Source organism: Mustela erminea, chromosome 7, assembly GCF_009829155.1.
Source record: "Mustela erminea isolate mMusErm1 chromosome 7, mMusErm1.Pri, whole genome shotgun sequence".
NCBI lineage: Eukaryota > Metazoa > Chordata > Mammalia > Carnivora > Mustelidae > Mustela > Mustela erminea.
Window position 1 is genome coordinate 104,085,140 of NC_045620.1, and position 27,999 is coordinate 104,113,138.

Below are 27,999 nucleotides of genomic sequence, written 5' to 3' on the forward strand. Positions count from 1 at the left end.
AACTGAGCGACAGTGGCAGGAGAAAGTGCATTTGTGGACAAACCACCTTCAAGTTCAAGGTGTAATTTTTTTTTTTTCTATTTAAGGGCCACTACCTCTTATATTCCTTGGGATCTCGGATCGACTGGGCAGCACATTATACTTTTTGCTATGTGGAGCTTGCTGTTCAGACGCCTTCTTGGTGGAATCGTGTGTGGCCTTCCTGAGGAGTGTCATAATAGTGTTGATGTGAGGCTAGGGCTGCCTGATGTCTGCCTGGCCAGCATAGCACCCCCATTCTGTGAAATGATGAGCTGCGCAGGCCTGCATCAGAAGGTACCATGGAGAATTTGCATTTACCACCGTCCAGGAAGGAGCCCCGTCCCCAAGTCCCCGCCTCTCTCACCTTTCCCTTCTCAAAAAGCCCCCTGCTTTCCAGGCAAGTGGTACCTAGCATGCGTGGGTCAGTCATGTAAGGGAATCAGGGATCATGGCCAAGTAAGGACACTCACCCACACAACTTGTGCAGGTTGCTCCCCTGTCTTGCTCTGGAGCAGACTTAGGGCCAAGACACCTCTCCTGGAGCTTTCCTCCAAAGATCCTGCACCCCCCCCACACACTCTCTGTCCCAGCCCCCTCCCCCCACCCCTTATTCAGCTCAGGCTGTTAAAACATAATGCCAAGGGTGCCTGGGGACTCCATTCATTAAGCCTCTGACTCTTGACTTTGGCGCTGGTCTTGATCTCAGGGTTGTGGGAGCCCTGCAGTGGGCTCTGCACTCAGTGCAGAGTCTGCTTGTCCCCCTCCCCTTTCGCCACCCCACACGGGCTCACGCTCTCTCTCTCTCAAATAAAATCTTAAAAAAAAAAAAAAAAACCACACAGTGGCACACGCCAGGTGGCTTAAACCACAGACATTTATTCCTCACTGTCCTGGAGGCAGAGTCTGAGATCAGAGTACCAGCATGGTCAAGTCTGGTGAGGGTGCCCTTCCTGGCTTGTAGGCGGGGCCTTCATGTTGTGTCCTCACGTGGCCTTTCCTTGATGCAGGCGCCTTATAAGAATAAGCATTATTATAAGCTCAAATGATAAGCACTGTCCCCATCATGAGGGCTCACCCTCATGACCTCATCTAACCCTAATTACCTCCCAAAGCCCCCCCGCCCCCATATACCAAGACACCAGCATCTGGCCCATGACACCAGCCACAGAAATATCATTTCTTTTTCTCCTCAGGTGCACAGACCACTGGGTCCGCTAACCCAGTGGTGCTTCTGTTCCCAACCCTCTACAGCCCTGAGACGGACCTGTCTCCTCTCTTTCTGACCTGTTTCTCTCCTAAGTGGGTACCCTTCTGGGTCCCTGTGCCCAGATTTCCTGAGGTTTTACTCCAGCTCCTCAAGAAGCATCTGGGGTCCCTCTGCTCTCCTCCTGACTCTCCACATGCCTGACTACACCTCACCGTCACCCATGCTTAGTTACTCCAGGGTCCTAGGACACACTCTCACTCTCTCCCCGGGGCCACACAAGCCTTGAGCTCTAACTCCAAATTGTTTCAAAGGACATTCGTACTCTAACATTCAGTTTAATAAGTAAACATCTACAGAACCTCTCAGCATGGCAGGTGTGGAGCTAGACTCGGACTGCAGAACTCAGGAGACACGCTGACATTCTAGAGAGAATGGAAACAAGTTGGACTTTTAGCCACAAGCGAAGAGAGAATGGAAAGGTTCCTTTCAGACAGACCTAAAATGCAGAGCTAGTGGGAGAGGGAGGGAGGCGGGGCTATGATGGGAGGGGCAGGGGTGGGACCCTACCCTGAGGGAGGGGGCAGGATTCTAGCAGGGTCTGGAGGAGGGACCAGTGGGAGCAGAAATGTGGGGTCCTAGGACTGTGTCAGCTCCAGGGACCAGAGTCGGCTCCAGGCAAAGGGTGCAGCAATGGAACATCAGGTTGGGACTCCCACAAACGACAGGGGTCTTTGACCAGAGAGGCCAGACGAAGGCATCAATACCAACCCTGCCATCAGGAAGGCTGGGTCAAGTGCACTCAATGTACGCGTTTGGGAGTGTTTACTCACTGTGCATGAAAACTTCCATCCTTCCCTGGTTTGACTTCGCACTTCCCTTGTTGATCTTCACTTCCCTTTAGCTCTCTAGCTAGAGCCACATACCTATTTTATCCTCTTTGAGCTTTGTGGTATTTTTATTAAGGGGAACAGCTTGGCAGTAGTCCGGGATGGCTAGATGACTCACGTTATTCAAATGTTCTGATTTCTCTCCTTTCCCAGCCCTGTCCCAGAGAATCTTAGCCTGGTGATTTTCCAAAATCATCTCAGAGTCCCGTTTGCACTTCCTTTTAGTCCAATCATTAACAGGCATTTGTGGGCAAACCGCTGGTGTACAGTTTGAGAACATTCTATCCCACCTCCCTGACGCTGTTTCCCACCACTTCCATATGCAAACCCGTGTTCCAGCCAACTGGTCTCTGTTTCCAAAACACACTGTGTACAGTCCCACCTCTGTACCTTTGCCCGTGCAATGGCAGTGGCCGGGACCCATCCCTACTCCCACTCTTTTGACAGAGTTCTGCCCATGTTCCACTTCCCTCAGCTTTTGCAACCATCCCTGTCTGATTCCCCGTCTGATTCCTGCTGAGCTAGGCAAGAGTGAGAACTCTTCGTTCTCTCTACCTCCCCAGCACTGGAACACAGAATCCTATACCAGATGAGGGCTCCACAAAGGCCTGTGATGGGATTTTTGACATAAATCTCCAATAGCATGTTTTATTGTTTTGCTAGTTGACCTAACTTGTCCATTTGAGCTTTTCGAGTGAGGTCTTCCCCACGTGGAGCCCACTTGGTCCTTTCACACGATATTGCTGTAATCACTGTCTGATTTTCTTTATAATAAGGGGGTGCTATGGGACTGAGGAGACCAGGAATTGTTGCTTTTCTGGGAAACCTGATGTGGCCACTGAGGAGGCCTGAGACCTCTGGGTCTCAGGGACCCCTCCTCAGTCCTAAACCACCTTGCTGGCCTAAGCCCAGATGTGGGGTGTTGAGTTTGGGTAGTAGAGACCACTGGAATTAGCAAACACTGGCAGGCTGGGCAAGACTGACCCAACAGTGTCCTTCCTCATGGATGCTGGGCATCGGCTGGGCAGGGTGGGTGGCCAGATTCAGGGCTATCTGTGAGGACCAGTGCTTCCAAGAACTGAATTCCCCAAACTCATCTGGCACATTGTAGATATAGGCTAGATGCTTAATAAATATTTGCTAAATGAAATCACCACTTTGAAATTTGCTTTATACAAGTGTTTCTCAAATGTAGGCTTTATTCCAGCTTCAGAAGCTTCCAGGGCTCTGCGAACAGATGTAAGGCCCTGGAGCCTGTCCCCATCACAAGAGCCCAGTGATTCTGCTGTGGATTAGCATTTGAGAACTCCAGATCTAGGGTCTGCCAATCAAGGCCCCGTCAGGGGTCTCTCACACGTGGAGACTCGCATGCCACACTTGCTGGGGAGACAGTCCTTCTTTCTGTATGGAACCCCTGCCTCTCAGAGATTTCCCCTCTGGCTGTGGGAGAGAGTGGATCTGACTCTCATGCAGTCTCAGGTCTTCTCTTAACTGGTTGTGCACAAGTCAGTTAACCTTCCTAGTCAGTGTCTTCATCTAGAAAATGGGCTCGACATGCCAGCCCCACCTCTCATAGAATTATGAAAACCCGTCCCTGGTGCAATCAAGGTCCTATTGATATTTGTTGAATTTATTTAAATGTTAGAATCACTTACTTGCCAGCACTTTAAAAGGGCTCTGCAAATGTTAAGTGAGTCCATAACCAACCTTTAGGCAAAAATCTAGAAAGTTCTTGAAAGGAGGAGAAGCCCGGAACTCCTGGTTAACTTGGGGGGAACCCCGCCTGGCCAGGCAAGAGGGACTGGCACCTACACAAGGCTTTGCTATACTGCTGTGTGTGTTGACATCCTTGCATTAAAGAAGAATTTGCCACGTGATAGAAGGATCAGGAATGGAGACCAAGATGGGAATGACAGCGATGTCAAGAGAGCAGGTGCACGTAGAGAGGGCCAGATGTTAGAAAGCACTCTCTGCTTGACTGAGCCTGCCTTAGACTGGAAAGTACTTGGAGGGACAGCTGAATATCCCAGAAGAGTAGCCCCCAGGGGCCTACCAAGTCTTCTGGATCCAGTTCAGAGCTAGAACCCTATGGATCTGTGCATTAAATTGCTGGCGCTGCCCTACCAAAGCACCACAAACTGGGCAGGGATACAGGAGGCTGAAATAACAGAAAGTTACTGTCTCACAGCTCTGGAGGCTGGAAGTCTGAGATCAAGGTGTTGGCAGGATTGGTTCTTTCTGAGGGCTCTGAGAGGAAATCTGTTTCCCATGCCCCTCCTCCAACTTCTGGTGGTTTGCTGGCCATCTTTGATGTTCCTTGGCTTATAGCAACATAACTCCAATCTTTGCATCACGTTCTCCCTACGTCATCCCTCGGTGTCCACATTTCCCATTTCTGAAGGACGCAGTCACGTTGGATTAGGGCCCACCCTAATGACCGCATCTTGATCATTTACAAAGACCTTATTTCCAAATAAGGTCACATTCTGAGGTCCCGTGGGTTGGGACTCAACGTCCGAGTTTTGAGGGGACACGATTCGATGCATAACAATCTGAGTGTTGTGGGTGGTTAGTCTCGGTCAGTCCCCACCCAGCTCTGAATGGACCTTTAGCTGCTTTAGGTCCAAATGGCACCACGTGTAGAAACCTCTATTAGGACTGACAGAAGAGGAGGAGAAGCCAATCTGGGTTCTGTAGAGCCTTTCTTGTTTGCCCACCCCAGTGTTCCCACAGAGGAAAGAAATCTGCTTCCCAAACCCGGAACCCACAGAACAGAGCCTCCTGTCTGGGTTCATGATGTAAGTAAATAAGAATGATAAGCAAACAAGCTAGTAAGAGGAGCAGAAATCTCTTTAGGGTGTGCCTTGGTTCAGAACACATTCTGCCCAATCCCTACAATTTTCTTCCTCCAGTGTCCACTAAGATGGCGCTAGCCATCAGGTCCCAAAGGGTCGCCTGGAATGTGGAATGAACAAGGATTAGGTCAGAAAATGTGAGAAAATTATGTGAGAAAATGTGAGCCTTGGTGAGGTCATGAAGTGCGTTGGTGACACTAGACAGGTCGCCTCCCCCTTCCTAGCCAAGGACAGTCTAGAAGGGCACACCACTCTGTCGCTGATCAGGATACAGCACATGGCCCCCTCCATACTCACTTAGCCACAGTGTCTCACTCTGCCATCATGCAGGTCACAGGGTGGCTCAGGGGGCTACTTTCCTTCATTCCTACAAGTGGCCTCAGGGCCACCCCCTGGTAGGTCTCCTGTGTGGAAAATTTGTCCAAGGTCCCCCCACAGAGCTCTCTCTGCACCCAAGGGCCTGAGGGCAGTCCTGGAGTTGCAGTGATTGGACTGGGAGGACAGTAAAGATCATTGGTCCTTTCAGACCAGATGAGGATGCTGAGGCACAAACAGGCAAGGTCAGAGAGTGGGTGGAACCCGGGTCTCAGCACCCCCGTTCCTACCCCTGAAACCATAACCTGCGGGCTGAGTCTATCCCCATCTGTGCCTCGCTGGTTCCTTATGCAGCAGCGAGTGCGGCTTCTAGGGTGTGTAATCCACTCAGCTACGGTGCCGTGCCGGGTTCTGGGGAACCAGCCATCGTCAGGTGTGGAAACCACAGACATGCCATTTTGTCACAGATTTGGCTCGGTGCGTCAGGCTCAAAAAAGCAGTTCCTCTTCATTTGTTCCTACCTGTTTGGCAGCTCAGGAAGGCCAGACCTCCTTTCTTCCCCCTCCCACCCCAGCCCCGAGGGTTCTGCCCCCCACCCCACACATACATACACACAGACACAAAACCTAAGTTCAGGCCAAAGCTCACCTTCAAGTTCAGGCCAAAGCTCAGCCTTTCCAGCCACCTCCGTGCTGAGCTAGTCAATCACGTCTTATCTCAGTTAAGAGCCAGAAGCACAGAATCCCAGTTAGAGAGAATCTCGGAGCAGAGGTCATTGAGTTCAGCCTTCTAGGTGAGGCCAGATTTCCCTCTGCTCTTTGTCACATGATTTCACGTCTCTTCAGGATGCCCTAGTGCCTGTGGCCTCTCAGGGAGGGCAGACTGCTGCTTCCTTCCCTCTCCGCCTCCCTGTTCTCCCTTCCCCTCCAGGGGCCCTTCCAGCTACCCCCCCACTCTCTCCCCTCCCCATCGCTGGGTGACTTTTAAATCAACATCCACAAAACCCACATTTATAACATTATAACTTTCAGCTATAGAACCTGGCAGAATGTTCCATAACATACGACATCAGGACGCAAATTCTGATGACTCACCCTCATTCCCCAACACACACACACACACACACACACACACACACACACACCCCACCCCACCACCACCATAAGCATTCCACAGGCTCATCGAAAGAACTGAAGGAGACAGCGCATGAGAATGGATTTTTAAAATTTTAAGGTTCTATAATGTGTCAGGGATTATTAACTTGTGAGTTTCTCAAGGGCAAGAACTGTGTCTTCTGCTCAGAAACCATCTCCCCACACACACCCAGCCTGGAATGTTATTAGACATAGAGGGGGTACTCATGGAATTGAAATCTAACGAACTGAAAATTGCTTTAATATAGACCCATATTTTAAAAAACAGCATTAATATCCACAAGGCCTCTGACCCCAGGGAGGGTGCTGGAAGGTGTAGCACAGTGATTTGTGGGGCTTCTGGGATTCTAAGTATGTGTCCAGGGGCTGCTAGCCTTGCCGCTACCTTGCACACCTCTCTCCTCTGAGAGATAGAGGCTCAAGCCTTTTCTGCTGCATCATCCTCCTCACGTCCCCCATGGCATGTGGTGTCGGGAGTCTAGAGGTCTCTGAGCTCAGTGGGAAGGAGCCGAGAAGAATGACCTCTGGGAACCCTCCAACCAGCCCTGGAAACATCCACCAAAGCCTCTGACCAGAAGTTTATTTTTAATCAATTAATTAATGCTTTCAATAAATATCTATTGACCATCTACTGAGTGGATATAAACTCTGGGCAATCGCAGAGGAACTGTTAAAAAATAAATATTCAGGGACACCTTGCCAAGAAACTCTGGTCGAACTGACTGGAGGTAGAAAGTTCCAAAGGCCCCAGGCGATCCCAGCACGCAGTCAGGGCAGGAGCACGGCTGTCTCCCTGCAAGGCAAGCTTATGTGGTCAGGTGGGAAGCTACCCCTGCCTTCCAGCAGCTAGGCAGCTAGGGGGCAGGCAAAGCATGGACCCTGAGAAAGGCCTTAATAATGAGCCTCAGGTGGAGGGGTAGGGACGGAGCAATCAGAGAGGGGATAGTAAATGTCTCTGAGAGCTGGCCCAGGGGGGCTTCTATTTGGGGGAACACGAAGGCCAGAGTGTGGGTACAGACTAGCCATTCCAAGGCTGCACTCCTTCAGGGAGAAGAGGCAGTGTGTCTCGAGTTGGAGAATGAAGGAAGAAAGGAAAACGGTGCCCAAGCTTAACCACAGGGAGAGGGTGGCCCATCCAACTGTTTGGCTTACCGATACCGTTTATAGACCTGAGGAAGCTTGTAGAGGCCTCCAGAAATCTCTGAGACAGCCCCAGAGGGGAACCTAGCCATGGAACCCTTGCGCTTGCTGGCCCTCCAGGACTCAGAGGAGCCCACGTTCTCCCCCTCGCCTCCAGCTCACCAGCCCCTGGTCTCTCCAGGTGTCCAGACTGGCTTCAGGACAAGGCCGCACCTCACATCCGGTAGGACTTTTCCCGGGAAGCTTGGAGGTTTTTTGCCATTTACAGCAGCTCCGTCCCTGGAAATCCACGCACTGGGGCCCTTCCTGGGAGGGAGGTGACAGGGTTAATCTAAGGGCTGGGGGAGGCGGAGAAAGGCCTTGAAACACACAGGGAAGCCAACCAGATTAATAGAGGAAGAGAGAGGGGGGTAGACCATTAGGAAGACAAAGAGAAAATCATGCTGGAGCAATAGAAAGGGAAATCTAATATCAACTAGGGAAAAATAAATGGAGATTAGGGCAAACAAATTAGCTTTAATGGGTTCAATGCTAATACAAGAATAACAGCCGAGCTGCGAATGCCTTTGAGGGGAAGATGGGATAAAGAACCTGAGCAGTCATGCAGGCAATAAAGATGGTGTGGAGAGGGGGGGGCGGCCAAAGGCGCAGGGGAGGCAGGGAGGAGAGAATGCTGGGGGTGAAGGGTAGGCAAGAGGTGGGCCAGATGGGCGGGCTCTGCCATCTTGGACAGGACCCAGAGACTGGGGCGGGGAAGGGGCTGGGAGGACTGAGAACAGGGAGACGCAGGAGCCCCGAGTGAAGGCTGGAAATAGAGACGAGGGAGGCAATCGGAAAGGGCAGGGACAAGGGACGGGAGGGCAGAGGAATGAAACCCGGATTGGAGACAGACTGGGCACAAAGCAGGGTTGGGAGCGACAGAGGGGAACAGAATGCAGGAGAATGAACCAGTATGCAGGGGAAGGAGGTATAAGAGAACCGAATTCAGCGAGTCCTCTGAAGAAAACCATCGAAAAGACAAGATTAGGCCTCAAGAAAAGGAAAACCTGGGGAGGACCCCAAAGTGGGTTTGGTAGGTGACAGAAAGGCAGAGTTGCTCCAAGAGAAGGGGCCAACTATCCTGCTGCCAGGAGCCGTGCCTGGTGAGGACATGGGCCCAAGCAGTATCTTGAAGGCCCTAAGCCCACCTCTCACTTCTGCCCCTTTGTAATGATGTGGCCTTGGGCAAGTTACATATGGCCTCTGCTCCTCAGCTCCTCATCTGTAAAATGGGGACAACAGGGTACCTACCTCAGTGGGCTGTCAGGAGGATTAACGAAAGGATGCTTTTAGAGTGTTCTGCCTGGCTCAGGAGCCAGTACCTCCTGCCATGCTGGCTTTCGATGGTATCCCTAAGCATTGACTCATAGGGGAAGGAGGCTGAATCCTGAAAATAGCCTTTGCTCCTTGCCTCCTTCCCCTCTTTCCTCTTCTTTTTAAGTCCAACATTGGCAAATGACCCGCCAAATGTGGTTCTTTCCCAGCTAGAGACTAATCCAGAGGAAATCTCTTTATCCACCCTTGGTCGCCCTCTGCCTCTCCCAGCCCTCTCTCCCTGCTGAGGAGCAAAGAGGAAGGCAGAGCTTCCAAGGGAGCTGAACTTCTTATCCTATTGTTCCAGGGGCCTCCAGGGACCCTCAGATTTGCCAGAACTCCAGGTAAGAGAGGCTGGAAGCTGAGCCTGACCTCATGGCCTCAACTTGGAGACCCTCAGGCTGCATTAAAGTGCAGGGAGGCCCCACAATAGGAAACGGAGTCCAACAGACCAGGAGGGAAAACCAAGAAGAACAAGGCCAGGAATCAACGAAGAACCACCTAGATAGGGACTCCAGGGCATTCCAGAACCTTACAAGAGCAAGACAATGAACAGGCAGGAATAGGCCTCTTCCTTTTGCTCCCTGCTGGGACCAGTGGCTTCTTCCCGCAGTGTCCACCTCAGGATACCTCAGGGTACCTCAGGGTACCCTGCTCAGGATACCTCAAGGTACCTCAGGGCTCCTTTGTGCTCTTACAGCCCTCCAGCACCCAGAGAAACAAGTTTCTACACCAAAGCCTCCTGCTAAAGTGCCTAGGAACAGGCTTCTTGTTTCTGACTGGACTCCGACAGACATGCTACTTAATGTCAGAGGAGGTCTGAGGAAACAGGACTCCAGGACTGGCTTGGTTGTGCCCTCGGGCCTTGAACACAGAGCACAATGCTGAGCTTCTTGGCAGCGAGACCTGGGAAACCAGTTTCATTTTGACCAGCTGGATCCTGTTAGACATAAAAGGGCAGCCCTGCCCCACAGCCCCAAGTCAGAAACTTCTCCTCAAGGGAGCCCCTGACCCTGGGACGTCCAAGTCCCTGGAAGGGCAGTTTTTGACACTACACCGTGATCATCCCTAATTCAAGCTGTCTCTTGTGACTCTTTCCCTTGATGCACACTGAAGTCTCCCCCAAAGAGCCATAAACCCCGGGGAGGGGGGTCAACTTGTGTAGGTCACCCCTCGTCTTTCTCCATAAGGCCCTCTCAGGCCAGGGTTAGAAGGAAAAGGCTTCTCACCTCAGAATCTGCAGACCCACCTTGGTGACAGTTGCCTCACGCGGGTGACATGGCACAGTAGCTCTGTTTCCACAGAGAGCTCCTGTAGAACCAAACAGGCCGTAAGTTCATGACAAGCACTCACACATCTCATGCTGATGACAAAGCCTGGGTGTAAAGGAAGGCCTCCGCCTTCATCCCATGGCTCCTGGAGGAGGGCAAACTTCTCTTTTCCTGGACCCTTTTTTTAAAAAAGCTCATGTCTAAGAGAATGTGACTTTGGAAGACACAATTCTGCATAGGGCAAAGAATGTGTGGGCTTCGCTAGGCTTGTTTTAGGCCTGTTTACTTTCTCTCCTCCCCCTGTCTCTCTGTCCCTCTCTTCCTTCTCTCCTTTCTTCCTTTCTTCTAATAATTACCCAACACTTATTGGATACCTACTATGCACCAAGCATTATACTAGATATCAAGGTTTTTAAGAGAATTAAAAAAAAAAAAAGCCCCATCATCCCTCAAGGGGCCCATAGTCGATGCCATGGGACATAGCCAGTATAAACAGACATGTTCTCTAATACATGTAGTGGCAGACACCGTGCCCTGGCATGTTTCAAAGAAAGGACCAGAAACAGCAGGAAGGAAGGGCAGGGAAGACTTCCTGTAGGAGATAGCTTCCTGAAGTGACTCAAGGTACGAGTACGAATTTTCCCAGAGCTGGTTAAGAAAGGTCACTGCGGGCATGGAGGGCAGCAGAAACAAGGCTACAGGCAAGAATTCAGATGCTGTGAAAGACCAACAAACAATTCTGATTTGCTCAGTCATCGGAAATAAGGCTCGGACAGGTAGGGATGGAGGCTGGAGAGGTAAGCCTGGCTCAGCTCATGGGGACCCTGTCCTCCAGGTTTAGTACAGACATGTTCTCTAATACGTGTAGTGGCAGACACTACCACCAGGTAGTGACCTTACCAGGTAGGAGATGAGGCTGTGCCCCAGCAGTCTCTTTCAGTAGGGACACGGCTGGACTTGGGTTTTAGATGTGTGGCTCTGCAGGAAAAAATCACTTGTGCACGCTGAATGCAGGCACGGGTGAGTCCACGTGACTCGTTAATTCCTACACACCTTTGTCCCAGATTATACATCACTTAGGAACTAATTCTATCTCTCACCTTCCCCCCATTATGCTTTAGTACTGTACCCTTCTGTGTCCTTAGCACCATCCAAGCAGGACTCACACATTATTTGTGTGTTCACTTTGTAAATATCTACCCATTTCTAGACTGGAGGCTCCCTGAGATCAGGCGTCCGTTCTCTGTGATCAGTTCCAGTAAAGTGCTTGGCATGTGGTGGGTACTCAGCACATGTACACCGAATTGACCCATAAATACACAGATGCGTGAATGCAGGGATGGCTAGGAAGGTACCGGTTAGGTAAACATTTAGGGGGCAAAAATACCATAGTTTGGTGAGTCCTCCATCTGGGGAGAATGGAAGAAGCTAAAGGTGCTCAGTTAATTCATGGGGCATATATTAATTGAATACCTAATCCAATTTAATAACAAACAAAACAGACATGGTCCTGTCCCCTTCATGGAGCTTTCAACCTGGTGAGCTACTCGGGTGTATAATCATGCCAATGAGTGTAAAATTTAAATTTGAGTGAATACCAGGCAGGAAAGGAAAGGTAAGCTACTCCTTGATAGTTGGTGGAGAACATCTAAACACAGGCCCTAACCTTCTCTGTAGGAGATAGCAAAGCCACCTGGCCCAAGTGGCTTTGCACTAAACTGTAAGGGACAAGTCCGAGTTAATGAGATAAGAGGGGAAGACAATGAAATAAGTCAATCAGAGAAAGAAAATTATCATACGATCATGCTCATATGTGGAATTAAGAAAGAAGGCAGAAGATCATGGTGAGAAGAAAGGAAAAATGGAACGGGACAAAACCGGAGAGGGAGACAAACCATAAGAGACCCTTAATCTCAGGAAACAAACTGAGGGTTGCGGGAGTAGAGAGGCTGGGGAGGAATGGGGTGGCTGAGGGATAGCCACTGGGGAGGGTATGTGCTACTGTGAGTGCTGTGAGTTGTGTGAGACTGATGAAGCACAGACCTGTACCCCTGAAACAAATAATACATTATATGTTAATTTAAAAAAATTCTGTGTAATGGGGGAAAAAATAAAGAGGGGAAAACAACAGTTCAGGCAGAGGGAACAGCACATGCAAAAGCCCCAAGGGAGAAGGATGTGTTGCTGGCTCTGGGGTCACGCAGAAGGCCCACAAGGGTGCAGGGCGGAGTGGTGAAGGGGGCACGAGGTGATGCCAAAGGGTAGGTCCTCTGCTTGCACGGCAGGTCCTTTGCTCCCAACCAAGATGACACTAGTGAGAAGCCTCTTTGTGACCCAACAGGAGATTTCCAATAGGAAACTGAACATAGAAGAAGGGGGAATGCTCTGGAGGTCCCGGGGAAGCCCGTAGGACCACCAGGGCATCGGTAGTAGGTAAAATGGCGGGAGCGGGGGTGATCACCAAGGATGACCGTCTAGAGTGGGCAGAGCCCTGGGGTTTGAGAGAAGCCTGAAAAATACACACATATAGAGGGGCCTGGGTGACTCAGTGGGTTAAAGCCTCTGCCTTCAGCTCAGGTCGTGGTCCCGGGTTCCTGGAATCAAGCCCCGAGTCAGGCTCTCTGCTCCACAGGGAGCCTGCTTCCTCCTCCTCCTCTCTCTCTCTCTCTCTCTCTCTCTGCCTGCCTCTCTGCCTACTTGTGATCTCTGTCTGTCAAATAAATAAATAAATAAAAATCTTTTTTTAAAAATACCCCTATAATAGAACAAAGGGAAAGGAGAATCCCAGTAGGGAGAAACAATAGCAGGTCTGAAGGTCTGAGGAGCCAGGAGACAGCACATCACAGAACCACCCTCAAGGAGGAGAACTTAGTACCAGCACCACACCCTTCCATCCAGTACCGAGTGTCTGAGTACCCACTCAGCCTGAGGCCCACTGCAGGGTAAGCAGCAGAGCAGCCAGGAGGGAAAGGAAAGAAATAGGAACAGCAAGTAGGACTACTTCTTGAGAGATGTCTGTTCAAAAACAATACTAAGAAAAAAGTTTATGGTTAGGAGGAGAATATTGGGGGGAGGGGGTGGGGGTGAGGAAGCAGCATAGATGAATTTCCTTGTAGGTCCAGGGGAAAGACGGTGTAGAAGGGGAGACATAAACAACATAAAAGAAATAGGATCACGTATGGAGTAGCGTTCCAGAACAGGTAGAAGGGTGAGGGGTTAACGTGAAATGAAGTATAACCCACAGCTTTAGCCAGCCCCTGACTCTGCCACTCCAGTTAGTTAGCCTGGGGGGTGGAGGTGGGGTGGGGGGCAAAGTGCAAGGCACAGATGCCAAGGCCATGCAGCAGGCTGAAGCCCGATGCGGAAACCTGCTTCTCCACGCCCGCGTCTTTTGTGTTAGAGCAAGACGCATGGATGCCGGATGCCTGCACCATCCACGGTGCGCCCTTGCAATGGAAGATGGACCGAGAGGTTGGAACGAGGTTTTCCGTGGTCCTGGAACATCTTCTCTAGGAGCGGAATGAGGCACAGGCCCTGGCCTTTATTCCAGAAAGGCGCAGAGCCAACGAGAGCCGCTGGAAAGTTGCCGTGGGATACCACGGGCCTGCAAGGGAGGGAGCTGGGGAACAGCCTGCTCTGCATCAGCAAGCCATTCCCTTGTGGAAGGCGAGCAGGCACCTAGGGGTCTAAAGGACATCCCAAAGCAGCCACCGCCTGCCCCCTTGACTCCCTTTGGAACTAAAGCAAAAACTCCCAGGTAGTTAAGGGGAAATTTTCCAAAAACAACCCATTGAATCAGTGTCACTCTGGAACTGGGCAGAGGCGTGAGGAACCGGACAGAAAGAAAGGGGACGGTTGTAGAGTCCGCCATTTAGGGATCCCACGGCAGGGAGTCTGCGCAGTAACCATTACAATGGCCTCCCACCCCCCCCTCACATGGGAAAAGCATTTTTCTGTTGCATGTGCACACGGAAGCATTAGACTTTTGTGGCAGGTGCTGGGTGGGCAAAGATAGGGCCTCTGCACTTGAGGAGAAGAAACAAAGAGACTGATCACTGTAATCGATGCCATGATGACGACTTGTATAGAGGACTATGGGGGCCCAGGAAAGTTCTGTGTGGGCCTTAAGGATGTGGGATTGGTGCCTGTAACAGGAGTTTTGCATGATGAGCCTCTCTCTTTTCCTTCCACCGTTCCTGCTCCTCAGAGCTCTATAAGGGGTAAAGAAATGACCAAAGAAAGCCCTAATGCTTCCCTAAATGGTCATTTCTCCAAAGTATACCTTGCTGGACATCAGGCTTTGCAGGCATCCAGACCCCTCACTATAGAACAGTCCTCTCTGGTCCCGGGAAGGTTGGCAACCCTTTGTCTGAGGGCCTTCACACTTAGAACCTGCTGGTGTCCAGCTGGACAGGCTTGTCTTCCTCTTCCTTACGCACCCCTCCCCACCCACGATGCTCTAGACCACGCAAAGGGCCCTTGCTTAGGAAGATTCAAACCTTTTTCTGGTTCACACCTTCCCCCCAGCCCAACCAGGGGCTCCCACTCATTCCTGGCTTCCGGCCTCAAAGCCCACCCCGTCCACAGCGTCATGGAAAGGTGGTCAGCACAGTGGGTGGCCCAGCCCTTCCCAGGGCAGGAAGGAAGTCTGCACCCACCTCTGGGCAGTTGGTGGTGACTCACCCAAAGGAGCCCACTCCCCCACACCGGACACAGGAAAGACAAAAGTCCTTCCATTACAAAGACTCAGCTCAAAACCTCAAACCATAGTGGCCATCTCCATCTTCTGCCAGCAGGCTCTTTCCAGACTCCGCCCGTCCTACACCACAGTAAAGGTCTTCCAATGTCTTGAGAGCACCAAGACCTCAGGGATTTATTAAATCCCCTGCAGGGATTTATTTTCCTGTGGAAACCTCTTTACCTGGTTATCTCCTAGTCATCCCTCCCAGCAACCTCCAACTGACCACTTATGGCCTCCCCTAGTACCTGAACTTAACCTCTTCCAGAAACTTCTCCCTTAACACAGTGATTCCCAATATATGTGATTGCGTCTCCCAAAGATTTGAAGTTTCTTGAGGGCCAATTTCTTGACCTTTTCAAGATAGTTTCCACCTTCATGGTAGGCACCTCGTACATGAAGAAGTGAAAACTATGATATACTAACAGTATGAATTATTATTCTTTGAAGCTGGTGGGGACAAGGTGGTAGCTGTACAAGTATTTAGTTCCTCTCTTGATTTTCTTTACAAGCCATCGCCCAGCCTAAACCAGTGGTTTGCAACGTGTGGCCCCAGACAAGCAGTATCTGGGAACTTCTTAGAAACAAATACTTGGTTCCATCCCAGAACTGCTAATTCAGACACTCAGGGCATCGGGTTCATCAACCTGTGATTTAACGAGCCCCCCAAGTGATTCTGATGCATGCTCAAATTTGAGAACCGCTGTTCCAGCCCTAAGGCCGAGCTTGGGGTCATAACATTCAACCATGTAAATATTAAAAATTAGAAAAATTTTGCACAAAATCAAGATTTTCAGCAAACCAAACACTCCTACATCCTCGTTTCCCCGTCTTCTAATAACTGTTGTTATAGGTCAACAGAAGACACAGCACGAAGTCCCATTCAATGGATGAGAACAGTAAAGCTGGGAAAAAAGAAAGCTACTTTCTCAAACGATAAAATTAAAACAGGCAGAGTCTGTGTAGGAATCTGGCCCAGTGCTCTTTGTACAGCAACACAAAGTCATTCAAAAGTCAGTAAAATAAGAGAAAGCACTTGAGAATTTATAATTTAAGGACCAGAAGTATGAGAACAACTTCCTCTTCACTCTGATGTTAGATGATCTAATAAATAAGCTTTCAAGGAGGGCTCCTGAGGATCTAAGGATCCTGATAAGTCCTTCAGGAAGATTTAGGACAATAGTCCACATAGCTCCTTCAATAGAAAGACAGACAGGGGTTTTTTGTTTGGTTTGGTTTTTTGGGGGGGGGGGTTTGTGTTGTTTTTTTTTAAGGCACAATACCCAATTTAGGTATTGGGTATTGTGCCTTAAAAATGGCACTTGGTTTTTTAAACCTGTTACCTTTCTACTGGTGAAGAACTCCACGTGTAGGAAACCTTGCTTCCAGACAGAGCAGTCCTAGGACAAACACCTGAGCCTTGGTGGATGAGGTAGAAGCCTAAGTTCCGGAAAATGGGGACAAAGCTAGACTGTCTCAAAGTCTTGTGTGCGTTTGGGTGGCTGTCTGGCGCCCCCTTGTGTTCTGTGTCTGCACCCAACGAGCCAAAAGACCACAGGAATGGAGTGTGGGTCAAAGCACTAAGCCATTGCCCAAGGACGGCCTGGGGCCATCAGAAGTCAGTGAAAGGGGTTCAAAAGTGGGCCATCTGGGATGTCCTCCCAGCCCTGGTGGAAAAGCACTCTTTGGGACAAGCTGCCTAGTATGGGTACAGTGGAAAATTGTGTCCAAGCTCACCCAATTGCCTCTACCAGGGAAATGGATCGCTGTGTCCCTCCTGCTGGGTATTTGGCCAGCAGGCCTGTTCCTCCTGACTTAGCACCCAGGCCAGAGACTTATAGCCTCTTTCTTTTTTCATTTAAGAGAAATTGACTGTTCTTCTGAAGCCAGCTTGGACCCCCGAGGAGACATTGCAAGGCAGTTCTGAATGTGCTAAGTCAGTGGGTGGTAATGGGTACTGTGTGCCCAGTGGAGGCACTTCCCACCCTTCTCCATAAATAGTCCTTAACGGGCTCACACAGAAGGCTTGGGGTGGGCTCTTCCTCTTCGCCTGCCTGCTCTCCCTGACTCCTACCCCTGGAGCTCTACCATCCCAGCCAGATCACCAAGTCATCCCCTGGCGTGAAATGATATCCTTTATGCCCAGATCATGGCACCTTCAGCACAGACTGCAGGACCAATGCCAAGCTGCCAGGGTTGGTTCTGGCCATAGGACAGGGCTCAACCCAAGAACTGAGGGGAGCCTTAATCCTTGGGTAGAGCCTGGACGCTCCTCATATACGCTGAATTACGTAAGTCATGGAAAGCAGGTCACTCACACTCTCCAAGCCCCAGTCTTCATCAGCAAAAGGGCGATCTCAGCCCCAGAATGAGCCCAGTGTGGGTCTTGGCATTTTCAAGAGTTGAGAAGTTTGGTAAATCTAACAGACAAGCACCTTCTTGACTCTAAGCCTTTGCACATGCTGTTCGCACTGCCTGGAACAGTTTTCTCCCTCTCTCCTTCCCTTGACGAATACCTCTTTACCTTCAGTTATAGTGTAGACTTCTCCAGGAACCCTTCTCAAGTCCCCTAAGCCAGGGCTTGGTTCCCTCCAGTAGTTCCCATAACTCCCTGCCTGGTCCTGGTCTCAACAGTGGTCACGTGGTCTGGTGATTGGCTGTTTGTTGGTCTAGGCCCTCACTTTAGTAAACGCCATGAAAAAAGAGCAGAGATCGCATCTGCTTTACTCACCTAGGCACCTGCAGGGCCTGGTACAGTGCCCAGAACATGGTAGGCGCTCAATACATATGTGCTTGACTAGGTAGATGGGCTCAGAATGACACACAGGCTGGGGTCGAGGGCAAGTTAGCAAGACAGCTAAGGAAACACGCACTCACATCCACATTCTGCATCATGGCCTGCAGCCCGGCATGTCATGACCCTGGAGTCCCCACGAACACGTGCTGTGGAGATCTCTGTCCAGCCTTGCAGCTCTCTGGCCCATTAGAGGGAGAAGAAGCCATAGGATCACTAGGTCCGGGAGCCCACAGATGAGGCCTGGGCCGCTCTGCCCCAGCTCAACCAGAGAATCTCTGCTTTTGTTCATTCCTGTTTCTTGATGCACTTGTGCTGATAAAATCTGGCTCTGTGTTAAAAAGAAAAAAGACAAAGACAAACGTAAAGACCACTGATTTAGTCTATGCCCTCATTTTACAGATAAAGAAAGGGGAGCCAGAGAGGAGAGGGGACGTTCTCCAGCATCACACAGCTCAGCATCAGAGTAGGAAGACCCCGCATCTCCAATCTTTAGATACTTGTCAGAAAGAGGGAAGAAGGGGGAGGGGTGTTATTCAGAGTGAAGGGCTGAGGGTCTGAGAGGAGACTGAGTAGGTCCAATAGGTCCCCAGATGACGTGTGTCCCTCCTGCATCATACACCACCCTTCCCAACGGGAACTAGCCTCCCCCTGTAACGGGAGAGAGGAGACGTCAGCAGGAGCACTGGAGGGCGTGATGGTGGGAGTTTGCACGTGCGCACAGCACCCACACGCAAGGGCTAATTCCCACCGCCCTGCCCTGCCTGGCCTTGACAGCTGTTCCTGGGACTACTGTCTTCTTAGGCCACGGAGGGCTGAACCAGCTGGGAGGAGCCTTTGTGAACGGCCGACCCCTGCCGGAAGTGGTGCGTCAACGCATCGTGGACCTGGCCCACCAGGGCGTGCGGCCCTGTGACATCTCCCGCCAGCTCCGAGTCAGCCATGGCTGTGTCAGCAAAATCCTCGGCAGGTAAGCACGAAATTCACCATAAGCACGAAATTCACCACGAGCCACCTTCCGCGCAGGGTTTGCCTTGGGAGGCCCACCTTGCGACCACGCCCCTTCCTCTGCGCGCACTAGGTCAGCTCCCACGTCCAGCTTCCCTGCCGGTGGTGCCTCCCCACCCACTGCTCTTCTGTAATTTTCCTGTCCTTGCTTCTTTCTTTGTCCATTTCTCCTTCCTTTCATTTCTCCCTCCCCCTTTGCTCCTTTGCCCCATCTCTCATTTTTAGGGGCCTCCCCACTCCTAAAGCTGGAGATGCTTCCCCAAAGCACCCCACCTCCCCCCTGGCTGAGACCAAGGGAAATGGAGCAGTCAGGGAGGGGACACACAGGAGGAGAGGTGGCTCCCACGGTCTCACTCCCTGCATGAGGGATATTTGAGTGTGCTTCTTAAACTCTTAAGTCCCAGAGCACCTGCAAAGGAGCACCAGGGTTCCTCGATGAGCTGCACAGCCCTAAGCCTGGTCCACACCGACATATAAATCACAGCATCTTCTCCAGGAGCCAGACCTGGGTGTTGTGATTTTTAGGGGATGACCAGGGACCAGTTAAGAACACTCATGCCAGAGCAGTGGTTCATCACCAGGGCTGCACGAGGGAGTCACCTGGGGAAACCTAGTTAAAAAATAGGTATGTGTGTCTAGGCCCCAGCCCACACTCGTTATTAAAGCAGAACTTTAGGAGAACAGGCCCAAGGGTTTGTATAGTGTTAAGGCTCCTTCAAGGGATTCCAGTTTTCAATACCCAGAGTTGAGGACCACCGGCCCAAAGTTTCAGGAGGGACCAGGAGCAGCAAAGCCTTGCTTCTGGGCTGACAGAGCATAGCCTGGAGAGCCACTCCCAAAATGCCCCTTCCCTGGGGGACTTGAGGCTTTGCAGCAGCTCAGTGTACTTGTCTCCCTCACCCAGCTCATAGGTGGATTCAGCAACAGTCTTGGTTTAAAGAGCCAAAGGGACCTGACTGTAGCTGAACTGTGGAGAACTCTGGCTTCCTGACTGAAGTTGCCAAGGACAAGGGCACTGTCCCACCCCCTCTGCCTCGGGTCAGGAGAGGGGCTCCTAGGATGGAGTGCAGTGTCCTCAAGAGATGAGTCTGGAATGGCTATGGTGGACAAGCAGAGTTTTAAAGAACCAAGCTTTATTCTCTGACAGAAGAGACCAGAGAGTTTCCACCACAAAGAGGGGAAAGTTATCCTGACCTAAGTCATGAATCTACCAAAGCAGCTGTCTGGGGGTTCAAAGGAGAGGAAAAGTGGGCAGCCTGAGAGAGCAGGCTTGGCTTGAGGGGCTGGACGTGGTTGGGGATCCAGGCCAGGCCGGCATTCCAGAGTCCGGGAAGAACAGCTTCCACCTGAACTATGTAATCTGGTAGAAAGCCAGTGGCCAAGCAGGGTGGTGGTGGGGGCGGCGGGGGGAAAAGGTAGGGGAGCAAAGGTAAGACAGAGCCGAGGGCCCAACAATCCAAGCTGGCCTCCTGGGGAGGCATAAAGCCAGGATGGCCAAGAATGGTGAGTCAAGCTTTAACCCCGGAAAGCTGCATAGAGAAACCCACTACTGTGAACTTTTATGGACACACAGACATACGCAGCAAAACTTCCTTTCTTAAAGGGAGATTGTTTGTATGCCATAGGAGGCTCTTGTGGGAACTCAGATGCAGGATACTGGCAGGAGGGAAAAAGGGAGAAGCCAGGTGTCCAGGGCGAAGTCTTGAGCTGGGGGCTCTGGTTTGGCAGCAGCATAAACCTACTCATGCAAAGGAAACAGTGCCAGGAACATTAAGTATCTGAGCCCAGCCCTGGGGGTACATCTTACCCCCAGAAGCCTTGGGGAAGAACAAGAGTCTCTGGCTAAGTCCCAGCCCGGAGACACCACCTGCTTATTGGTAATTCTTTGGGGTTCTCTATTGGAGTAGGTACTACGAGACTGGCAGCATCCGGCCTGGAGTGATAGGGGGCTCCAAGCCCAAGGTGGCCACCCCCAAGGTGGTGGAGAAGATTGGAGACTACAAGCGGCAGAACCCCACCATGTTTGCCTGGGAGATCCGAGACCGGCTCCTGGCGGAGGGTGTCTGTGACAATGACACTGTGCCCAGTGTCAGCTCCATCAATAGGTGAGAGGGACACAGCCGCCGGGTTGGGGGGAGGGGAAGAGTCAGGGCACCTGGGCTTTGGGGAAACCATGATAGAGACCCAAAGGAGGACTGGCTTGGGTGGAAGAGAGCCTAGGAAGGGCCCTCCTGCTGAAAAGCTAAGCAGGAAGCACCCTAGGTGCTACAGAGCAGGATTCACACCTCCCCACTGCTCTGCGACACTCCTGTCCCCACCCCACCCCACCCCACCCCTAGTTGTACTTTGCCAGTTTCCTTCTTCATACGCTATATCCTCTTCCATTCGATAAAAGAATCCTGAAGTGACCCTTTCCTGGGCCACACGACCCCTAACCTGGCCCTCATTCAAGCATTCACTCAATTGTTTGGTCATTCAATTATTCACTCATAGCCTCAATCAATCTTTTACTTACTCATTCATTCCCATATACATAATTCACTCATTATGTGCTAGGCCCCAGGAACACACAATCCTTGTCCTTGTGGAGCTTATAGTCTAGTGAGAAGACAGATGCTATCAAGTACTGAGTGCCGCCACACACAATTGTAAAAATGCAGCTCTCAGTCCTCCTAGGGAGAGGAACATGAGGTACGTGTGCTAGCATGGGGTGCTTGGTTTAGGAAGGAAAAAAAAGATGTCCCCGAGAAAGAAACAATGAGTAAGAGTTAACTAAGTAAAAAGGGAAGCCAAAGATGCTCTGAAACAACACACGCAAAGGCCCTGTGGCTCACAGATCTTAGACAAGAAGCTGAAAGGAAGCCAGCAGACAGAAGGGGAGCACAAGGTAGGCTGAGGTGGAAATATCAGCAAAGACTGCCTTTTAGAGGCTGGTGGCCATGTCACATATTCTTGCCTGTGATCTGTAAGAAACGGGACAGACTGTCAGCAGGAGGCTGAGTTGCATTTCAAAATGTCCACTCCGGGTACAATAGGGAGAACAGATCAGAAAAAGTCCAGAGCAGGTAGGGATGGGCCAGTGAGGGATCCCTGAGTGGCCTGAATGAAGTTGCTGACTGTGACATGCAGAGAGGAGTCAAAGCTGGAGAGGTTTAGAAGGTCAAACCCAAGAACTTCATGATGGCTTTGATAGAGGAGGGAGGGAGGCAGAGGTGAGGCCCCACCGATCTTTCTATCTTGAGTTCCCAGTGGAACTGATCATGAAACAGGAACACTGGGAAGGACCAGGTGTGAAGAGTGAGGTCAGGGGGTTGGTTTTAGACAGGCTGTCCTTGAGGCACCTCTAAGATACCCAAGAAAACTCAGAAAGGCACGGGATCCCAGGCCTCGTGAGTCCTGTTTCCTCCTCTTCTCTCTAATGGCCTTTGTGGTCTTCCTTACAGAATCATCCGGACCAAAGTGCAGCAACCGTTCAACCTCCCCATGGACAGCTGCGTGGCCACCAAGTCCCTGAGCCCAGGACATACGCTGAGTGAGTGCTGATGTGCTGGCACGCTCAACCTTGCACACACACACCCATGTGCAAACACATAGTCACACACACGCCCACACAGACAAACCTACTGGTGTGGACTGAGCCCTTCTGCAAGGACAAAGCTTCGCTGGGTCCCGGGAAAGATGCGCTGACACACTTAGGGGCGGCAACATTTCAGGCAGCCTTCATTCCAAGAACCCCTCCCACAAGGGACTCTGAGGGGTGTCCCCCCTCCATGTGCTAACCCTCTCCCTCTCATCCCACTGCAGTCCCCAGCTCAGCTGTAACCCCCCCAGAGTCACCCCAGTCAGACTCTCTGGGCTCCACCTACTCCATCAACGGGCTCCTGGGGATCGCTCAGCCGGGCAGCGACAGCAAGAGGAAAATGGACGACAGTGAGTGTCAGGGAACCAGAGGGCAGCTTGGGGTGCAGGAGGGTGGTATGCTCAGGCTCCAAGGGGAGTGGCAGCTCCGGACTTTGCAGAGGCAGGTGACTCCCACCTACAGCACATGGCCTGCCCCTAAGCTGGCCACAGTCCCCCGGCCTGGAGCCGGGTCCTCCCCGTCCCTCTGCAGCCCAGAGTCTGCCCCTCCAGTCCCGCCTGGGGCATGGGTAGGTGGGTCCCCTGAATGCTTTCTCCCTGCCTGGGGACGCCAGGTGACCAGGACAGCTGCCGGCTGAGCATCGACTCCCAGAGCAGCAGCAGCGGGCCCCGCAAGCACCTGCGCACGGACGCCTTCAGCCAGCACCACCTGGAGCCGCTCGAGTGCCCCTTCGAGCGGCAGCACTACCCGGAGGCCTATGCCTCCCCCAGCCACACCAAAGGCGAGCAGGTGAGCAGCCAGGTGAGTGGTGGTGCAGTGGCAGGCAGGGGCCGCCCAATAGCACGGTCTCGGGAAGACTCCTAGGCTGCTTGCTGCTTGCCACCCGATCAACCAGAAGTTGCACCAGTGGGCCCAGGGTGCGTGCTTCCTGTGGCGCCTTGCCAAGTCAGCCTTTATTTTACCAGATGCTGGTACCTTCCTCCTTCTGCCCCCAGCCCCCTCGCCTTCCCTCACTCTTAGCCTCCGAGCTCTGCCCTTTCCCAAAGAGCGACACACCCTGGCCTCGCCTTCCCTCTGTCCTCTGCGGCTTTCCCAGAGCGCAGGGTCAGGTCCTACAGCTCTGAAGCGGCAGCTCAAAGCCCTACACCATGACCTTGACGAGCACCGCCAGCGTACCCCCGGCCACTCACACCTGCACACCATAAGATCTGCTTTCCTCACGCTCCCGAGCAGGTCCTTCCTGTTCACACCTCTCTGCCCTGGCACACAGCACGCCCGCCCCACGGAGCGCCTTGCCTTCCACCTTCCTGCCTGGAAAAGTACTGCTTGGCCGTCATCACGAGTCAGCTCAAGCACCCCTTACCCACGATTCGAGCCCTGCCCCACAGCCATGCTCCATGTCTCCCTGGTCCGTGCTTCTGTCCAACCAGCACGCCACCCCAGTAACTTCTCACGGCCTACTCTAATTGCCCAGGGGGCAGAGGTGTAGACAGTGGGTTTCCTAAGGCAGGGCAGCATCTGGAAGCTTTTTTTTTTTTTTTTTAATTTTAATCTCCAGCACCAACGTGGTGCCCCTCTTAAAAGAGATACTCAGTAAACCGGTATTAGTGAGTGAGCTGAGAAATCCAGAACAATAAATTGCAGGTGGCAGGGGAGTTTTGATGTCTAGTGCTCAGGACAGGTAAAATGGTTTACAGTGGGTCCACTTCTGGGAAAAGCTAACAGAGACGTCCCTGGTCTCCCCGCTGAGGCCAGCAGAGACTCCAGAGCTCTGACAGAACTTCTAGGACCTCCGGCCCCTCCGTTCATGTGTATCTGTCCACAGTAGCAGCGGCTCCCGTCCCCACCCCCATGTCCCCTCCCCAGGTCAGCCAGCTGAGGAATTCCCTTAGGGTGGGTCTGCTCACCCCACTTTGCTCATGCTGTCATTTGATCCGGCAGTGAGGCAAGCCTTACGCCTTGAAAGTCTGAGCAGGACAATGCGGACGAGGCCAATAAGGGGCTGAACCACGGCCAGTGACCGTCTGGGCTGCTGGGCCCACGCCAGCATCGCAGCTGGCTAGGCAATCTGCGTCAGCGATTTTTATCAGCCTGGGCTGTGGCCACCACGAGGGGGTGCAGAGAAAGTTGGCCGTCAGCAGACCTGGGGAGAGGGCCCGAGTGCTCATCTGAGAGTCAGCACACGGCTCCCCAAGGGACGAGGAGCTGCAGCTCTGGGCTCCCTCACAGGGAGCCCGCTCTGTGTGCAAGCACCAGCTTTCCTGCAGAAATCCTGCTGCCTAGACACTGGGCATCCGCTGGGTCCCAAAGCCACCTCCTGGCTCTATGGCTGAGCCCCCAGAGGGCCCCGCCTGATGATGACAGGGAGACCAAGACCAGCATCAAGCTGGCCCATACACGTAGGGAGTCAGGGTCTTAGAGAGTCGTGGAGCCACAGGGACCTTGGGGACCACGGAGCCCAGTCTTTCCATTTGTGTGGCGATACCCAGGGCTGGGGGGGTAGACAGAGCCTGGGGGAGTGATCGGTTGTGGAGCTCAGGTCTGCCGGCCTTGGTTTCCTTCTGACTGGCCTGCCGGTTCCCTGTTTTAGATACAATGCTTCCACATCAGTTCTCACTCGAAGGCTAGAGAAAGAGAGTTTGAAAACCATGGAACTGCTCCAACCTCTTGTCCTATAGATAAGAAAGTGGAAGCTCGGCAGTGTCCATCCACGATTCATTCCTCCCTCAGTCAATCTGCTCGCTCATTCATTCACCCGGTTGGGTGGTAAGGGGCAGGGAGCGCCCAGCCTGTGCCGAGGGCTCCCTGTGTCTGAGCCCCTGCCTCTCCTGCCCTTGGTGACTCGGACTTTGTCATCCAAGGACACTGCGCACTCTCACCTGGCCCCAGGAAGGCCCTCTGGCCTGGGGAGCTGAGAGTGAGAAGCATAGGTCCTCACACTCGACCTCAGGATTGGGGGGGAAGGCACAGCCATCTTCCCTATCAGATCGCCAAGGAGGAAAGCATTCAGCGGAAACACCACGTGGCCTCACTCCTGGTTCTGGTTGCTGTTTCACCACTAGGCACAGCCAGGAGTCACAGTGAGGAACAGTTCTTTGTCCTCTCTTTCACGAGTGCAACAAGAACACATCAGCCAAATGTGAATATTATGACAGCCACCGAGAACTTTGCAGCTTATGACTCTGCACAGAATTCAGAAATAATAATACCTTTTAGAGCAATGTCCTGGGCATTCTGTGCTAAGCATTTAATGTATGTATGTATAAAAAAATCTCATATAGTCCTTACATCCGCCTGGTGACGCAGATTCAATTTTCCCTGTTAAAGGGATGAGTGGCTGATCATGGCAGACACAGGCCTCAAGCTGGCCCATGTGCTAGAGCATTATGTCCCTGTGCACCCGGATTCAAGTTCAATCCCAGGAAGAAATCCGGCCATCACTGGGATGACTGGGGACTTTGGGGGGAACTGGGGGACATTTTATTTCCCCACTGAACTGTCTGGATTTGGGAAAGCTAGGGATTTTGAGTTTGTATTTGTTATCAAATCAACACAACCATAAGGCATTTTAAACTTTTCTTACACTCTCTAGAAATTAGGTATTTTGCTCGATTTCATTAAGCCTGACTCTAAGCAGCTTCCCCCTACCTCAAAGCAGGCCCGCCTCAGAAAACCATGGAACTAGAGAACCATTCAGTCAGTAATCACAGCCATATGACAATGGTGCCCTTGTGGCCTCTAGAAATGCCTGCAGCTTCCAGAAGTGCCTGGCAGGCAACCTGAAAATGCCGTGGCCCTTTGGAGAACCCAGCTCCATAGAAATCGTTAGAAGTGAACCCATTATGTAACCACGGAGCGTTCGTTGCTTTTACCATTGCACACAGAGTGTGTTTGTGACGTGTGTGACCCACACGGAGAGGACAGGTGTGTGCTTGTGTGTGCTATCCTGTCCCCCTCGAGGGAGGGAGTGACAGTGAGGGGTAGTGCACACTAGCCTATAACTGAACAAGGGAGAAAGAAAACCCCACAGGTACTTAATAAAGAGGATTTTGTTTGTTTTATTTTGTTTAAGCAAAATTAACCCCAAGGATCACCTTCCAGCAGAAGCAGCAAATTAAATTGACTTGGATATAGAGGAGAGGAAGAAGACAGCCACCTGTTGGGGGTGGGGGTGTTATATCTGCTGTTTCCCTGAAGGAAGAGCACCTGCGGCAGCCTAGCCTCTTGCCAAGTCCTCTTGCCTGGGGACTTGCCTCTGGGCTTCAGGCTCTCCACCTATAAAACAGACACAGTATTGCCTGCCCATGTCACAGGGCTGTGGGGGTCAGCGGACAGGTTAATGTGGGCAAAGCTCTAATGTGCGCTCTTGGCAAACGGCTGTGGTTATGACGTCATCCAGTTGAGCGCAAGGTTGGGGAGCATGGACGGGAGAGCCAGACCTCTAGGTTTCCATCCTGCCTCTGCCCCATAGGGGAACCTACGAGGTTTTGTGGCCTCCGCGGCTGTGTTTCCCATCTGGAGAGGCTTAAACCAATGAATGGGTGAAGCACTCTGAAACCCCCCACAGAGAGACGGCTCCTGCCCTACAGCCCGTTCTCTGAGGGTCCAGACCCTGTGGGGTCAGCCAAGCCGTGGAGCCACCAGGTGGCTTTGAATCCCGGGGCTGCACTAGCAGAAGCTGGGAGCCGGGGATTGGGAGAACAGTGGGGTTGCGAGAACAGTGGGAGAACCCATTAACAGGCTAAGTGGAGTCCAGCTGGAGTGCAAAGAAGGAAGAAAGGAAAGGAGCCTTTCTGCGCAGATCAGGTCTCAGGGTCCCCTAGTGAGGACTGAGGCCAGGGGACCCCCACACGCTGACTTCTCTTTGTTCCCCAGGGCCTCTACCCGCTGCCCTTGCTCAACAGCGCCGCCCTGGACGACGGCAAGGCCACCCTGACCCCTTCCAACACACCCTTGGGGCGCAACCTCTCGACTCACCAGACCTACCCGGTGGTGGCAGGTACGATGCCTGGAATGTCTTGGGCCACGTGGGCCCAGCTGCGCAGAGGGGCTGGAAGGCAGAGCGTGGACGGCCCTGAGGCGGAGGTGGCTAGGGCCCTGGGCCTGCTGAGGAGAGGTGGGCTGTGCCGGCTGGGCCTCCGGGTGGGTACAGAGGGTCCGGCCTCCCGGTGGCCCACCGCCTCCTCCGCGCTCCCCCACTGCAGTGGGGGAGGGGAGGGGGGCACACACAGTCCTTCCGCACCTCAGAGGCACAGCACGGAGGCAGAGCTTCTGTCTCCCCAGCCCCCACTCCCCCCGAGGAACACGCGCAGCCCCTCCCATCACCCCCAGACTCAGAGAGGAGCCGCCTGCCCCAGCGCCCCGCCCGCTCTCCCCCAACCCCACATCTCATGGCTGGGTTTGTGCATGTGCCCACCCCATCATCTCACACCCCTCTCTCCTTGTTGTCTCCCTCCCTCCGGCAGATCCTCATTCACCCTTCGCCATAAAGCAGGAAACCCCCGAGGTGTCCAGTTCTAGCTCCACCCCTTCCTCTTTATCTAGCTCCGCCTTTTTGGATCTGCAGCAAGTCGGCTCCGGGGTCCCAGCCGGTGCCTCGGTCCCGCCCTTCAATGCCTTTCCCCATGCTGCCTCCGTGTACGGGCAGTTCACGGGCCAGGCCCTCCTCTCAGGTAC

At 52.4% G+C, this 27,999-nt stretch overlaps 1 protein-coding gene and 1 long non-coding RNA gene across 13 annotated transcripts in view; one reads left to right on the top strand and one right to left on the bottom strand.

Moving 5' to 3' along the window:
• PAX8 (paired box 8) overlaps positions 1–27,999 on the top strand; it is a 57,581-nt gene that overhangs the window by 12,622 nt on the left and 16,960 nt on the right. The window contains exons 3-10 of one of the 11 annotated variants that reach the window (XM_032352719.1): positions 7,737–7,802; positions 18,540–18,705; positions 20,648–20,848; positions 22,187–22,275; positions 22,548–22,673; positions 22,937–23,124; positions 27,199–27,322; positions 27,789–27,995. In XM_032352719.1, coding sequence (XP_032208610.1) covers positions 7,737–7,802; positions 18,540–18,705; positions 20,648–20,848; positions 22,187–22,275; positions 22,548–22,673; positions 22,937–23,124; positions 27,199–27,322; positions 27,789–27,995 — 1,167 coding nt within the window. Of the gene's footprint in view, positions 1–7,736; positions 7,803–18,512; positions 18,706–20,647; positions 20,849–22,186; positions 22,276–22,547; positions 22,674–22,936; positions 23,125–27,198; positions 27,323–27,788; positions 27,996–27,999 lie in introns of all 11 variants that reach the window. The other 10 variants (XM_032352726.1, XM_032352721.1, XM_032352720.1 and 7 more) reach the window with 10 other exon arrangements.
• LOC116595892 lies at positions 884–27,831 on the bottom strand. Of its 2 annotated transcripts, none has more exons than XR_004287901.1 (3): positions 27,310–27,831; positions 10,182–10,243; positions 884–1,032 (listed from the first exon to the last, which is right to left on the bottom strand). It is a non-coding gene; the product is annotated as an uncharacterized LOC116595892 (long non-coding RNA). The 2 variants fall into 2 exon arrangements; XR_004287902.1 differs by having other exon boundaries at positions 10,162–10,243.